This window comes from Dermacentor albipictus, chromosome 2 (assembly GCF_038994185.2).
Source record: "Dermacentor albipictus isolate Rhodes 1998 colony chromosome 2, USDA_Dalb.pri_finalv2, whole genome shotgun sequence".
Lineage (NCBI taxonomy): Eukaryota > Metazoa > Arthropoda > Arachnida > Ixodida > Ixodidae > Dermacentor > Dermacentor albipictus.
Genome location: NC_091822.1, coordinates 1,322,922 through 1,339,996, shown reverse-complemented (window position 1 = coordinate 1,339,996; position 17,075 = coordinate 1,322,922). Strand labels below are relative to the sequence as shown.

General features: G+C 50.5%; 1 protein-coding gene across 2 annotated transcripts in view; it reads right to left on the bottom strand.

Annotated features, from left to right (window-relative positions):
- The window catches only part of LOC139055847 (sedoheptulokinase-like), a 290,860-nt gene that overhangs the window by 111,086 nt on the left and 162,699 nt on the right, over positions 1–17,075 (bottom strand). For both annotated transcript variants that reach the window (XM_070533405.1, XM_070533404.1), the window contains exon 2: positions 5,928–6,103. In XM_070533405.1, coding sequence (XP_070389506.1) covers positions 5,928–6,103 — 176 coding nt within the window. The remainder of the gene's footprint in view (positions 1–5,927; positions 6,104–17,075) is intronic.

The window sequence follows — 17,075 nt, the reverse complement described above, 5'->3', positions numbered from 1 at the left end:
GCTGACTTGCGGTCTTGAACTCTTGTTCCCTTGCCCGGTTATTTATCATTATCTTTGTCTTCTGCATATTAATCTTCGACCCCACTCTTGCACTCTCCCTGTTAAAATCCTCAATAATTTGTTGTAACTCGTCCGCAATGTTACTGAATAGAACAATGTCATCGGCAAACCGAAGGTTGCTGAGGTATTCGTCGTCAGTCCTTACTCCTAAACCTTCCCAGTTTAGTAGCTTGAATACTTCTTCCAAGCACGCAGTGAATAGCATTGGAGAGATTGTGTCTCTGTCTGACCGCTTTTCTTTATAGGTATCTGTCATAATATATGGTACGCGGGAGTGGAAACATAAACATACGAAGACTGTGCGCCGTGCGGGGGCGAAGAGGACAGTGAATCTTGGCAAATACCCTCAAGAGAGTCATCATCATCATCGACGCCGACGGGGGAGCGTCGGCAGTGGCGCCTCAAAAAGCGTGGCGCGAGAGTGTGGCCCGTGGCCCGTGGCGTGAGCAGTGCGCGAGGTTCGGCGGTCGACGGAAAAACAGCTTCCTCGCTGGGCGTCTGGCCCATAGGAGCTATCGCCGACCGCGCCAATACGCCACACCTGAAGCAACACTGTCGCCCGCTGGGAGGTTACCTCGCCCCGCTCTTCCGCTGGGCACTGGTCCAGGAGGGCTGGCGGTCCGGAACCGGGGCGCTCGAGCGTTCGGGTGAGCGGCCACAGGGCTACCCCGCCAGCTGTGGACGTGACCCGGTGACTGCAGCCGGCTACCTGAGCCCCGCGAAGCGGTCCGACTCGGCCGTCCAACCCGGCTGTCCGACCCAGCTGACCGTCCCGGCCGTCCTACACGGCTGTCCGACCCGCCGGCCGACACTGTTGTCCGACCCCGCTGGCCGGCATCGGTTCGAGGTCTCAGACACGGCGACACACGCTTCGGCCGGAACTGTAGGCCAATCATAATCCACCGATCCATAGATATAGTGAATGTCGCCTATGAGGCATTTTGGGACATTGTCACGTGTGTGTGCCGTTATCTGTGTCGTGTACATCAATACAAGTCTGATGTTTGTTTTTTGCTTTCGCGTGCTGCTTCACCCTTTTTCTGGAGTGATCCGGCCCCAATAACATCACAGTATCTTCCTACTTTTCATGTGCAGAATTAGAGTGGCTGTGGAATCTCTGCAGATATTTTCCAGGGTATTTACGTAGGCGGTCTGTATTCCTTGATTACGGAATGCCTATATGACTGCTGGTATCTCTACTGAATCAAGTGCTTTTTCGTAATATATGAAAGCCATATAGAGAGGCTTATTGCACTCTGCCGATTTCTCGATAACCTGATTAATTACATGGATGTGATCCATTGTAGAGTATCCTTTCCTGATGAAAGCCTGTTCCCTTGGTTCACGAAAGTCGTGTTGCCCTTATTCTACTGGAGATTATTTTGGCAAATACTTTATATAATACTGGAAGTAAGCTAATGGGCCCATAATTTTTCAGTTCTTTAACATCTCCCTTTTTGTGGATTAGTATAATGTTTATTCTTGCAGTTTTCTGGGACCCTTGACGTCGATAGACACTTTGTATAGAGAGCCACCACTTTTTCTAGCGTTATGCCTTCTCCATCTTTGATTAAGCCGACTGTTATTCCATCCTCTCCTGCCGCTTTCCCCCGTTCCATGCCTTGCAAGGCCCTTCTGACCTCATCGTTAGTTATAAGAGAAGTCTCTGCAACCTGTTCATTACTGTTTCTAATGGAGGTATCCCGACTCCTCTGGGTACTGTACAGGTCATTATAGAATTCTTCTGCTGCTTTTATTATATCTTCAAGATTGCTGATGATATTACCCTGCTTATCTTTCAGTGCATACATCTTGGTTTGTCCTATGCCAAGTTTCCTTCTCACTGATTTCTGGCTGCTTCCATTTTTTCACAGCTTCTTTAGTCTTTCTCACGTTATAATTTCGAATAACACTTATTTTCGCTTTGTTGATTAGTTTTGACAGTTCCGCGAATTCTATCTATCTCTTGAGTTGGACACTTTCATTCTTTCTCGTTTCTTTTTTATGTCCTTTGTTACTTGAGATGACCTGCCTACTGGTTGCCTTGGTACCTTGCCTCCCACTTGAATTGCTGCCTCTGAAGCCAGCCTAGTTTCGGTTTCATTAGTTACCTGTATGTCATTATCATAATCTTATTATTCTAAGGCTGCATATTTGTTTCCAAGTACCAGCCTAAATTTGCCTGGTTTTACCCTTACTGCCTCTAAGTTGACCTGTTTTTTCATGACCAATTTTATTCTTTCTCTGTTCAAATTAAGGTGAATCCTAGCCCTCACTAACGTATGATCCCTGCACTTTACCCTACCTATCACTTCTACATCCTGCAGTATGCTGGCATCGGCCGAAAGTATGAAGTTAATTCCATTTTTTTTTTCACCATTAAGGCTTTTCTAGGTCCACTTTCTGTTGCTATGTTTCCTGAAAAAGGTGTTCAATATTCTCGCCTTATTTCTTTCTGTGAATTCTACCAGCATCTCTCCTCAAGCGTTTCTAGAATCGACGATGTAGTTGCCATGTTCACCCGCCTGCTTTTTCCCCACTTTTGCATTGAAGTCACCCATTACTACCGTACACCGAGTGCACTTTTCTCATCGCTAATTCAACATCTTCATAAAACTGATCTACTTCCTCATCGTCGTGACTGAATGTTGGAGCATAGGCTTGTACTACCTTTAATCTATTCCTCTTATTAGGTTGATTACGACTACTGCTACCCTCTAGTTAATACTGTAGAATTCGTCAAGGTTGCCCGCTATGTCCTTATGGATTAGGAATCCTACCCCGCATTGCTTCTTATAAGGGATCACTACATAACTCTATGCAGAGGACTTTGCCGTTATTCAGCAATGTGTAAGCCTCACCAGTACTTCTAATCTCACAAGGCCGATAATATCCCAAACAATGTCTGATGGTTCCTCGAAAAGTCATAAGCTAGGCTCACTCGAGAGGGCTCGGGTGTTAAACGTTTCAAGGGTCAATTTCCATTGGCGGCCTGTCCGGATCCAGAGATTCTTAGCACCCTCTGCTGCGTTACAGGTCTGACTGCCGCCTTGGTCAGATGCTCCGCAGCTGCAGGGTACTGAGGGTCATTGGGTAATTGAAGATATCATCAGGGAGGTTGTGGCCGAATACTGCACCAGGGAGGCCAATTCCTGTTCTGATGAGGGAGTGTCTTTGTTCAGCTTAGTGGGCATCTCTAATTTTATTGTACCTGAATTAGTATAGCCCCACTCGCTCTTGGCATCTTTCGCCTGTGTCAGGCGTCACTCCAAGCCTCCAGAAGTAGTGCAATGGAGATTCAGCAATATAAAATGCAAGGGAAGCTCCTAAATGATTTACCGAACCGTAAACCAGACATTTTTTTTTTTTGGTGGCATACGAGAGTTTCCAAAGGGTCATCAGCCATAGCTTCGGGCTGCATCAACTGGTTGTAAGCGTGCATCAAGGAGTGTGCAAACGCCTTCTTCTATTTATAGTGCGTCGATGTCAAAACTTCTGCGTCGCGTCACCGTTGAAAGCACTGTAGTTTTGCGCATTTCATCCCGGAAGACAGCAGCCCATATTCTTTGCTGTGTTGCTCGACCTCCACCGGCTTTCATTTTTATTCTTGTTGGCGTCGCTGGTGCGTTAGATAACCATTACGGTGAATGGACAAATAACCGAACATGCTATGTTTTTCACTGCTTCTAAACGTTTGCGCATCCTTCTCAGTGAAATCTTATTTCTGTTTTAGAATTACAATTACATTACGAGTTCTTATCCGCTGGCACTGACCAGTGGCGGTGAATTCCGTGCCGATAGGTAAAAGAAGGAAATAAAAGAGCGAATACAATACGAAGGAAGTTGGAGTTGTCAACAATTTATATTCGCAAAGTGTCAGGATCTGTCCTGTGCAAAATGCGGGCAGCTCGATAAGCCCTATGGAAATACTTTGGAACGAAATAAACCGTTGCGAGTGCAAACTAAATATTTTCCTTGTGATGAACCAATAGGACGACAGCCGGGATAGAATATCAGAAAAATGCATTCGCTTTTACCTTTTGTAACTTTCGCCTGCATCGCCAAAAGTGGCAAGAAACTTCATCAAAAGTTCTATTTGTTAATTGTTTAGAATATCGGCGTATAAAGATACCTCGTCTTAACAGAACCGACGGCTTACTTAATAGCAGCGACGTACAGCGATGCTTAATATGTGCGCCTTATAAAGTAGCATTTCTGCCACTTGTTTCAACCACAGTCATTTACTGCTGTTCGTAGAGCAAGGAGGGTGTCTTCTATGCAACCTCTTCCTTTCATTGGCAAACACGCTTTGCTTTTAATGTGAGCCTACGTTCGAAGCTGCGTTTCAACATTCAAGAATGTGAGTCCCCTTCACGTACCCTTCCTTTCAAAAGTGTGCAGTTACCATTTCCGTAATATTCATATAATTCCTCTCAGCTGCAGGGCATTATCGCCATTACCAGTAAATACCAAATAAGACGCGTTTTGTATTCTTATTCACGGCCCAATCCAGTTAAATAGAGGTAATACTGAATGCACTTAAATAAGTAAATAAACTATTTTCACTCGTTCAGTTAAAACGCCAAGCTAAGGAAAATATCCACATTTCACGGGTGCGGTTTACACTTATACCAAAGTGTAGGCTGAACAACTTGTAATACCCAGAATTTTCGTATTACGGCGGCGTTTTCTTGGCTCTTTGTTTCCTTTGTAGCTTCGTGCTGCATTCGGGTGGATGACAATTTCTCCCATTCGTGAACTTCTGTCCACCTAGGGGGCATCGGCAGAACTGATTTGTGATATTCAATGTCCCAGTGCTTCAAGTTGTCGATCAATTTGCACCTGCCGTGATTGCTGAGTGGCTTTGGTGTCACGATGCTAAGCACGAGGTCGACGGATCAAATCCCGGCCACGGCGGCCGCATTCCGATGGCGGTGAAATACAAAAAAAAAACCCGTGGTGCTTAGATTTAAGTGCACGAACCCCAGGAGGTCTAAATTCATCCGGAGTCCCCCACTACGGCGTGCTTCGTAGTCAGAGCGCGGTTTCCTTCGAAGTTGGGAATCGGTGGGTTTAAACACCTTGCAGTGTATATTGTGAACTGACCACCGGTGAAACCGCTATTACGTGCAGCTATACTTGGCGTCTCTGCGTGGAGCACATAATTAGCCGCACGGCAAACTAGGCCTGGAAGTTATCGGTTATCAGCGAGGTTAAGCGGTCCTCTATTCAGATGTGTTCATGTTTGCTTATGCGCGCGTGACACTATGCTTGTTAGCTTAGTAAGTATGCCTATGTTTATACGGCCGATAAAACTACTATCCTTGCTTCGTGTCCACTAATTAGCTATCGAAATAGATGCTTCGCTTTTCGGAGCAAACTGCGACTTTTCGAACCAACACTGCAATCACACCTTGCCGATTCGCACCGATCTAGCACGTCCACGAACTTTGGGGCACCACCCTTCGGCGGACGTCACCTACGCTTCGGACTGGACGGACGTCTTGGCCTTCCAGCACAGCGCGAAACGCTGTGTCACGATATATCATTTCTGCGCGACAGACACAGGCCTGTAGCGAGTGTTTCACACGCCGATTGCAGTGCCGCATCAGCGATAATGAGGGGCACTTGAAGAACCACCATGCGTGCTTGTAGCAAGCGCGTATGGCTGCACTTGACAACCACAAATACCTCTAGACCTTTTCTTTTTTTACCGCATCCATTTCTCGACAGCTGAAGACTCAGTACCTACGCGGACTACACTCCGGGTGTCCGCTATTCTTCCTGTCCGGATTTTCGACGTTCTGTGCATTCACTGTCAAATTTCACGCTCGAGAAACGCTTCGGACTCCGGACATGTCACCCACCGGCGTCGCCCTCGCCGGCGCCGACGGACAGCGCGGAGCACTGCATGTCCCCGAGGGCGGCGTGCACGGGCGTGCCCGCGGGGATGCCGTACCAGGGGTGCTCCAGGCAGCCGGCCACGGCGCCCGGCTCGACCACGGCCGGCAGCAGGTCCACCGGGAAGCCCGCATCGCGGAGCCTGCGAACACGGGGATCCCGCTTTTACGAAGCACGGCTAGAACTAAAGCTGTACGCTGCTCCCACGAGCTCTAGTTTAGCACTTTGTAGACCAATATTATGCTCTGCCCAGATAGGAACTCTTTCAGCCCACAGTGCTTCGTTAATGTTACAGTCACACATGCCCGAGGGTGCAGGACACCAAACATCCCAACTATTTGCGTCTAAGCTATAATACGCGTCCTACAGCAAGCTCGTAAAATTAATGCGCGCAAGAAAGCTTCTTTTTTATAGCGCAGATCGACTGTACAGCTATCTGGCAACACTGACGGGCGACAAAATAAAATGCATTCTGCGAAGCCAATATGCGACATATACACATGTTTTAGTTTTTGAGGTGCGTTTCTGGTGGTATTATTTCTGCAGGCACTATTTGGTTCGTGCTTTTTTATTTCTTGCGCCAATGAAAATCTACGTAGGCTTGTGCAAACATCAATCTCTTGGTTGCAAGCGAAGTAGAAGCTAATATTAGTGTGAATTAATCTCCAAGCGAATAGTTGGCATTGTTGTGGGGTTTTCATAAAACCGTCACATTTGAGTCACTTGCCGACATATCTAAAAGTTGGTTCTTCACTTCAAAAAAGGAAACAACTTCATCTCTAGAGTGAGCTTATTTTCAAAGTGCCGTTATTCAGATGTTTTACTGAAAAATGCAAGTTCACCATTTCTTATTCATTAGACGAACTGCTCGGCTCGTTCGGAAGGCCAGCGCAGCCAGCTCAGGCAGTTCGCAAGGCTGCCGCCTCAGCCCAGAAACCTTCGTCCGTCGCCGCCTCACCGCAGTCACGCGCATTCGGCCGCGCCATTCAAATAGTCCAAACTCTTATCACATTTCCCCCCAAGTTCAAGAAGTCGAGGGGGGTAGCACTACGGAGTATCGCGAGTCACACAGTTCACGCTATAACTCTCACGACACATTAGTCCGGGTCCGTAGCTATTCTACTTAGATAGTCTGCGGCAACGTTGCCACAGCCACGAATATACTCTACATGACAGTCGCAATCCATAAGGCGTAAAATCCAACGTAGTATGCGACTGTTCACGTGCTTCGCCGAATTGAGGTATCGCAGCGGTTGGTGGTCGGACTGCAGGATGAACGGTTTACCGTAAAGGTACACATGAAATTTCTGTACAGCCCACACTATGGCGAGGCACTCCCTCTCAATAGTGGAGCAGGCAGCTTCACGCGGCAAAAGCTTCCGGCTAGCGTAGGACACGGGATGCAAACGCCCGTCGTGTTCTTGCGAAAGAACTGCTCCGAGACTTCTCGAAGAGGCGTCCGTGCGTAGCAGAAAGTGTTTGCTCAAGTCTGGAGCCTTTAGTACAGGCTGCTGTGACAACAGATCCTTTAATCGCATAAATGCCTCTTCGTGTGGTGTCTGCCAATTCAGCTGGTTCGGAGGGCTCTTCTTCGGAAGGTCCCTCCGAACCGGCTGAATTGGCAGACACCGCACGAAGAGGCATTTATGCATTTATGAGTGGATGGGTAAGCTCAGCGTAGTTCGGAATAAAGTCCCGGTAATATCCCCTATGTCCTAAGAAGCCCCTGAGCTCCTCCTTCGTTTCATGTCGTTTAGCAGTGTGGATCTTGTTGGCGGTGTCCTTCAAGGGCTGTAAAACGCCTTGTCCTACCACATGCCCCAAAAAGCATGTTGTTGGGGAGCAGATTTCACTTTTCTGGGGTTTTATGGCTACTTTGGCTGTGCGCACTCTGTGAAACAAGCAATTTAATGTCTTTAAATGCTCTTCCCATGTTTCTGTGGCCACATGAACGTCACCGAAGTAATAGTAAACATGGGGTATATCTCCGATAACCTCCGTCACCAATCGGTTGAAGACAGCACGTGCTGTCTTAATGCCAAAAGGCATGTACTTAAATTGGTATAGTCCAGAGTCGCATGAAAATGCAATGGCTTCTTTGGACTCAGGGGCCAAGGGTACTTGCCAGTACCCTTTTGTGAAGTCAAATTTAGAAAAATAATAACTTCCAGTGAGCTTGGCAAACATCATCTCTGCTCCAGGAATGGGCTCAGAGTCGCGAACTAGAGTTTGATTAAGTTGTCGAAAGTCTACGCAGAGGCGCACTGTGCCGTCTTTTTTTTTTTTTTTGACCACGACAATGGGTACTTGATATGCTGACTTTGATTTTTATATGATACCTAACTACAGCATGTCCTGGACTCATTTTTCCACGGTATTTTTGACATCAAATGGCATGGGCTATTGCCGCACTTGTATGGGCGCAGTAGTAATCAGTTTCACATGACATTGCAGGACACCAGTCTTTCCAGGTAGATCAGAGAATATATCGTCGTAGGTTGTAGGCATAGCTTAAACTTGGGGTCGCTGATCCATAGTCAGTTGGTTCGAAATGGCGACGTCTTTTGATGTCTGCGTTCAGGCGAGTGATGGGTAAGGCGGCGTTGTCTCTTCAAGCTCTAGATCTGTCGCGTTATCTGTACCCACTGTTGTCGTTGTTACCTCAAGCAATTCGCTGTTGGGTCACTCTTCATATTTTTTTCAACATATTGTTACGTGGGATGACGCAGATGAAAAGCTATGTACAAATATATTTACAAGGAAAATACGCTGCGCTAGGCCAAGAGGCAACAGCCCGCGCTAGCATCTAATCGTCGTCGTCGTCTTCACACTGCTGGCCTTTCGTGATCGCAGATATTGTGCCGTAGCACTACCCCCGGCTGCAAAAGCGCCGTCCCGGAGCGACTAAAGATCGGACTCGGAAGCAGTGTAGTAGGCCTTGAGCCTACTGACGTGTACGACATCACTAGATGCCACAGGAGAGGACGAGGTTGAGCCCACAGGAGCAATTTCGTAGGTCACAGGCGTCACCTGGCGCAGAACGCGGTAGGGCCCTGTGTATCGCGAAAGAAGTTTCTCGGAAAGTCCGACGTGACGAGAGGGCGACCACAGGAGCACGAGCGCACCAGGTGAAAACTGTACGTCACGATGGCGGGCGTTGTACTGACACTGCTGAGTGGTCTGTGAGGCCGTAAGTCGAGCACGGGCAAGCTGGCGTGCATGGTCGGCGAGGGCGATGGCGTCGCGCGCATACTCGCTTGTTGGAAGTGCCGTGTCTAGGGGCAAGGTAGGTTCGCGACCGTACAGGAGATAAAAGGGAGAAAATCCGGCGGTGTCGTGCCGGGAAGAATTGTACGCAAATGTTACGTAAGGAAGGGCAATGTCCCAGTCGTGGTGGTCCTTGGAAACGTACTTGGCCAGCATATCGGTAAGAGTACGGTTTAACCGCTCTGTCAGGCCATTGGTTTGAGGATGGTATGAAGTAGTCAGTTTGTGTTGAATGGAGCAGGAACGCACAGTGTCAGCGATAACTTTTGAGAGGAACTTTCGACCACGGTCAGTAAGCAGCTGTCGCGGGGCGCCATGAAGCAAGATAATGTCACGCAAGAGAAAGTCCGCGACGTCAGTGGCGCAGCTGGTAGGGAGAGCCCGAGTGATAGCGTATCGGGCGGCGTAATCAGTCGCGACGGCTACCCATTTGTTCCCAGAGGATGACGTGGGAAAGGGACCGAGCAGGTCTAATCCAACACGAAAGAACGGTTCCACAGGGACGGTGATCGGCTGGAGATGACCGGCAGGTAGCACCTGAGGTGTCTTCCGACGCTGGCAGGGATCACAGGCAGCAACATAGCGTCGAACGGAGCGAGCGAGACCAGGCCAATAGAAGCGGCGGCGGACGCGGTCGTACGTGCGGGTTACCCCAAGATGTCCTGCAGTGGGTGCGTCATGCATCTCAAAGAGCACAGCCTGTCGTAGATGTTTAGGCACGACAAGAAGAAGATCAGGGCCATCAGGGAGAAAGCTCCTTCGGTACAGAATGCCGCCCTGGAGGACATATCGGCGAACGGATGCGTCGGTAGGTGTAGAGCGCAGACGCTCGATGAGTACTCGCAGCGATAGGTCTCGGTGCTGCTCATCAGCGATGTTAGCGAAGGCAGACGCAGAGAAAATGCCGTCGGCGGTACTACTGTCGGCGTCGTCAGGCTCGTCTACCGGGTAGCGAGACAGGCAGTCAGCGTCCTTGTGTAGTCGGCCAGATTTGTAGGTGACAGAGAACGAATATTCTTGGAGGCGTAAGGCCCAGCGACCAAGTCTTCATGAAGGGTCTTTCAATGAGCATAACCAACAAAGCGCGTGATGGTCTGTGACAACGGAAAAGGATCGGCCATATAAGTATGGGCGGAATTTCGCAACCGCCCAAACTAGGGCCAGACACTCACGCTCAGTGATGGAATAGTTGCGCTCCGCGGGTGAGAGGAGCCTGCTGGCGTAAGCGATAACACGGTCGTGGCCACGCTGGCGTTGTGCTAGTACTGCTCCAATTCCGTGACCGCTGGCATCAGTACGGACTTCGGTAGGCGCAGAAGGATCGAAATGGGCCAGAACGGGAGGCGTTGTGAGAATGTCGATTAGATGAAAGAATGCAGAGGCCTCGTTATCGCCCCACTGGAAAGGAGAGTCTTTTTTCAAAAGGTCGGTTAGTGGTCGTGCTACGGCGGCGAAATTCCTCACGAAACGGCGGAAGTACGAACAAAGGCCGATGAAGCTGCGCACATCCTTGACACACGTCGGAACAGGGAAGTGCGTAACAGCATAGATCTTGCCTGGGTCCGGTTGCACTCCGTTCGCGTCAACGAGATGTCCAAGGACGGTAATCTGGCGACGGCCGAATTGGCGCTTCGATGCGTTGAGTTGCAGACCGGCTCGCCGAAAAACGTCCAGGACTGCTGAGAGGCGCTCGAGGTGCGTAGCGAACGTTGGGGAGAATACGATAACGTCGTCCAAGTAGCACAAGCACGTGGACCATTTGAAACCGTGAAGAAGGGAGTCCATCATGCGTTCAAAAGTGGCAGGAGCGTTACATAGGCCGAACGGCATCACCTTGAATTGATAAAGACCGTCGGGTGTCACAAAGGCAGTCTTCTCGCGGTCGAGATCGTCCACGGCAATCTGCCAATAGCCGGAGCGAAGGTCAATAGAGGAGAAATAGCGAGCACCGTAGAGGCAGTCAAGGGCGTCATCAATCCGAGGTAGGGGGTACACGTCTTTTTAGAGCGCAGCTCTTTGGCGTCCGTTCCTGGGTTTCGCGTCGTCGTCGGCGTCGTCGTCGACGGCGTCGGCCTCGTAACCAGCTCGCCTCCGCCGCCGCGCTCCGCCGCCGCGCATGCGCGCTGTCGGCTCTCCGGGCGAGGGAGGATGATGGAAGGGAGGAGGAGAGACTGTGGAGGAGGGCTGGCTACACAAATGGCTCTTTGGCGTCCGTTCCTGGGTTTCGCGTTGTCGTCGGCCTCATAACCAGCTCCGCCCCCCTTTCATCCCCCCAGCGCTAGCAGCGACCGACTGATACCGCTTTCGTGAGTCCGCTACCGCACTCACGAAAGACGTCGTGCACTTCCTGCAACTCGCATTAACCGTCCATCGATCCACACCGATGTTAGTAGTGGGGGACTTTAATGTTGACATAAAGACAAACAGCAATTTCCTAACACTTATGCGGGAGAACATCCCGTTCCTCTCGCTCGTAACGCGTCCCACGGCTGTGACAACCTCGCGAGGCACTTGTATTTGGTAACCCTGTTAAGGTGCCGATAATCCACGCAAAAGCGCCATGAGCCATCCTTCTTTTTTACCAGCACAACCGGTGACGCCCAAGGACTACATGACGGTTCAATAATGTTCTTGGCAAGCATTTTGCGAACTTCTGCGTGAATAACTTGACGCTCAGCTGGTGACACTCGATACGGGCGGCGATGAATAGGAGGGGCATCGCCGGTATTAATGCGATGTTTGACAGCTATAGTTTGGGCTAAAGGGCGATCGTTAAAGTCAAAAATATCGTGGTAGGCAAACAGAACGCGGTAGAGTTCACGAGCGTGCTCGGAGGGCAAGTCGGGCGCAATCATTTTCCGTAAGTCAGCGATGGAACAATTTGTCGACTGCGATGGTAGAGAAGTATCGGATGAAGTGTCGTCTACTGCAATGGATGCTACTGAGTGATCCTCGAACGAACAAAGCTGGGCCAAAGACATCCCACGTGGCAGCACTTGTGTCGTCAAGCCAAAGTTGACCACTGGCAGGCAGACGCAATTCGCCGTAATAGATAAAACTGTATGGGGTACTGTGATCCCGTGTGTAAAGAGGACGTCTTGCATAGGAGCCGCGATGTAGTGACCGTCGGGGACTGGTGGGGATGACACTAGGTCAACGTAGGTCAGTGCCGAAGGTGGCAAGCGAACGAAGTCGGCGGAACTGAGGCGACTGGGGTGTGGTTCAGTAGGATCCAGAACAGGCAGGTCAAGGCGGAGAGTACTGGCGGAACAATCGATGAGAGCAGAATGTGCGGAGAGGAAGTCTAAGCCGAGGATGATGTCGTGGGGACAGTGGGCGATGACTGTGAATAGCACGATTGTTGAGCGATCGGCGAAGGAGACGCGGGCGGTACACATACCAATTACGGGGGCTGTTCCGCCATCGGCGACACGGACAACAGGCGTCGTGGCGGGCGTGATAATTTTCTTGAGCCGGTTACGAAGGTCAGCGCTCATTACGGACAAATGCGCCCCAGTGTCTATGAGAGCAGACACGGAAACACCGTCGACGTGCACGTCCAGAAGGTTCAGATGAGTGGGCAAAGTCAGTAGAGGATTTGGCGGCGTAGGGAGCAATGCAGCGTCACCTCGAGGCGCTGCATCGTCTAGTTTTCCGGCTGAGAGCGGCGCCCGAAGGGAGTCGGCGAATAGGAGCGACGGGGCTGGGGAGAGCGAGATTGTCGTCGTTGGGGCGAAGGCGAACGAGAATAGGGGCGGTTCGTTGCAGGAGAATCAGTGGCGGCATTATCGGAGCGTGCGGCATAGGGACGAGAAGGGCCACCTGAGGGGTGAGAGTAGGCAGTATAAGTAGACCGGATCGGGGAATTCCAGCGACTACGACAGTGCCGAGAAATGTGCCCGATTCGATGACAGTGGAAACAAATAGGCTTGTCGTCAGCAGTGCGCCACTCAGATGGGTTGCGGAAACGTGGTGGGTAAGAAGATGCGGGACGGGGCGAAATCGAAGAAGCCGGGCGGGTATCAGGGCGATGGGCCGGGTGGGTAGCAGGGCGATGGGCCGAGCAGATGGTGTGAAGACCCATGTTTTCATACTCCTGGCGGACAACTGCCTGGATCAGTGAAACCGTGTCTGCAGATGTGTTGGTGGGACTGGAGTCGAAGGCAGCCGGATAGGCGGCCTCGATCTCACGCCGGACGATCCTGGTAACATCGGCAGTGTTGTTGGGACGAGGAGCGTCGGCACAGGAAGATGTCGCTGGTGTGTTGGGCAGACGGGCAAACTGCTGGTCAATACGTCGGCTTTTGGCGAGTTCCAGGCGGCGGCACTCTTTTATAACAGCATCCACCGTGGCTACGTTGTTGCAAACGAGCAAGTTGAAGGCGTCATCGGCAATGCCTTTGAGGATGTGGGAAACCTTGTCTGACTCAGTCATGTGGGTGTCAACTTTGCGGCACAGAGCCAAGACGTCCTGAATGTACGTGACATAGGGCTCTGTTGACGTCTGCACACGGCCGGAAAGCGCCTTCTGCGCGGCAAGTTTATGACCGTAGGGGTTGCCGAACAAGTCTCGAAGCTGTGTCTTAAGTGAATCCCAACTGGTGAGCTCATCTTCGTGCGTGCGATACCAAACTCGAGGTGTGCCACCGAGGTAAAAGACTACGTTGGCGAGCATAATAGTAGGGTCCCACCGGTTATTGCGGCTGACGTGTTCATAGAGGCTGATCCAGTCATCGACGTCTTCCCCATCGTGGCCCGAGAAGACGCCAGGATCACGGGTAGCGGGGAGAGTGATGTAGGTCGTCGAAGGGGCAGCAGGTGTCGGAGCCGGCGGAGTCGGGTTGTCGTCGCCGGGAGCCATGAAGGAAGGCTCGACGTACCGGCCACTGCGAAGCTCCGTGACGAGGTACAGGGAACGTCCACCTCCACCAGATATGTTACGTGGGATGACGCAGATGAAAAGCTATGTACAAATATATTTACAAGGAAAATACGCTGCGCTAGGCCAAGAGGCAACAGCCCGCGCTAGCATCTAATCGTCGTCGTCGTCTTCACACTGCTGGCCTTTCGTGATCGCACATATTGTGCCGTAGCAATATTTATGTGAAATACTGCTGTCTTGCCCCCAAGGTCAACAACGTAATCCTTTCCTTTCTACAACATTGCTTTTCCTTTTCCTTTTCCTTTCTACAACTTTCTACAACTTTTTACAACTTTCTACAACTTTACAACTTTCTACAACTTTTTTACAACTTTCTACAACTTTTCCTTTCTACAACATTGAAAGGTCCCTTCCATGTGAGTATCAACTTATTCCTTTCACCAGGCAGTAGAACAAGTGCTTTGTCTCCGGGATTGAGCTCTCGCATCTTGGCTTTCCTGTCATAATACGTTTTCTGTTGCTGTTTCACTTTCGTGATCCCTTGCGTGGCGATGGCGCACGTACGCTCTAGCCGTTGACGCAGTTCCATGATGTATTAATAAGATTTCGCGTCGTTATCCAAACGGGGATTTATCCACGATTCATTTAGCACAGCCATCGGACCACGGACATAGCGCCCATACAATAATTCAAATGGCGAGTAACCGATGCTCCTATGTGGCACTTCTCGATACGCGAAGAGTAGCAGGCCGAGGTAGCGGTCCCAATATCTAGGTCGCTCTTGGCACGTCGGTCCTAGCGCGCGCTTTAGCGAGCCGTTGAATCGTTCCACTAGTCAATTTGCCGTAGTAGGCGTGGTAGGCAATTGCTTAATTGACAGAAGTCGACTGAACTCCTTCATTACAGCTGACATGAAATGGGGTCCGCGGTCGCTGACAATCACCCGCGGTAAGCCCACTAGGGAAAACATTTCAACGAGTTTTTCCGCAACAGTTCTCGACTCGGTAGATGGCAGGGCGATAGCGTCAGGGTAACTGGTGGTGAAGTCAACCATAGTAAAGGTGTAACGGTTGCCTTTATCTGAAGTTGGGGATTAAGCACCAATAATATCGATGCCTACGTGAGCAGAGGGCGTGTCAATTACAGGCGTCGTACCTAGTGGAGCGAGTCCGACTAAATGGCGCGGCACCGTTCGTTGACAAACGTCGCACGATTTAACAAACGGTTTCGTCTCCGTTTGGACCCCTGGCCAGTAAAATTCAGTAACGATTCGATCCACCGTTCTCGTCACACCCTGATGACCGGCGAGGACCCCTTCATGAGCCAACTTCATCCCCATCCCTCTGACATCTTTGGCACCACTAGCTGATCGAGTCTTTTCCCACCTGACACTGTGTGCTTCCTGTATAAAATGTCATCCTGTAAGTAATATTCGCTCGCGCGGCCATCCGTGATCATCTTGCCGACCTTTTCGAAGCACCTCCTCAGAGACCCATCGTCCCTCTGTGAAGCTTTTAATTTGTCTTGCTCTATTCCAGTGACTGCAGGTTGCGGGACAGGCAGTGTAGGCAGGGACCGTATCTTCGTTTCCTTTGTCACAGCAACGAGCTCGGTACCCGATTCGTCGTCTGTTGTATGTCTCGAAAAGGCGGCTGAGTTTTTAGCTGCGGACCACATTTGGCCCTGTACGTCTGGTAGTTCTGCTTAAGCGGTGAATGACATCCTGTTGGCAGGGTAACTCGTCTTGTCGCTGTTATGTTTCTGCGGAGACCATGAACTGGACGGGTCATTAGGTGCACGGGCACCTTCAATGTTTCCCAATACCACATCTTACAGGGGGCCTCGCATACATTTAACTCGCGCGACGCCTGTAAAGAATGAACTGTCTAAATATACTATCGCTTCCGGTAAGTAGTGGATTGTGCGGTCCAGCAAGAACACTGGGCTTTTTGTTCCTATCATTTTGTCCTCAGATACCAAAGAGAGTCGCAAGACCACGGTATTGCAGCCAGTGTCTCCTAAGGCATACACCGGTTGTGATTCGAGGAAGCCTCTTCCCACTGGCAGATTTCCACTGTCACAATTGGGGCCTTGTCACATTAACGTCATGTTGACTATTGGGACCATTCGCCACCTTGAAGCACGACGTATCGGCCACCCTCTTCTGTCGGCTTTTCGACTTGCGACGGAGCCAGAATACACGAAGCTTGTCCTTGATTTTTCCTTCTTGAGGTTTCAGCTCCTTGGCCCTTTCTGCCGGACCATCGGCGACCTGCAGAGTTCTCTTTAGTCCGGGACCAGCACTCCGAAGCTCGATGTTCTGCTTTATCACAAAGGAAACACCAATTAGTTGCGCACGGCATCACCGTTGGAGGTTCAGTCTTGCGAGCAATCTAGCAGGACCTCCTTGGAGAACTTTTCTCTTCCTAGATTGGTCAGGTTTTGTGCCTCTATAAAGCAATCGGCATTCTTTGACAGCGTAACAAGGGTCTTACAATTCCTTTCTTTCAGGAATATTCGCAATGACGCAGAACATCTGCTCAAAAGCTGTCCAGCAACCATGGTGTCCCCGAGGGAGTCGAAAGTCCTCTCAATATGGGACATTTCAAGCCAGTGGTCAAAGTAGCCCGATATTCTACCTGCATATTGCAGGCCAGTCTCATTGTCTTCGGGCGTTGCGTTTCGAAACTTTTCTCGGTATGCCTCAGCGGTGCACCGAAAGCGCTGAAGGAGAGTAGCCTTCAGCTGGTCGTAGTCTAGGGCTGCATTTGAGTAAAGCCGGTCCTATGTCCGTCAACGCTTCTCCTGTGAGGCAGAGCCTGAGGGAGGGTGCCCATATTGCGCGGGGCCATTCCTGTCTTGTTTCCACTCGTTCAAAACGTTTCAAGTAAGCGCCTGACACATTCCGGGCTTCGTTAAAGGGGGGGTCAACTTATGGGGACTGAATAGCTCAGGAGCCGCCCTG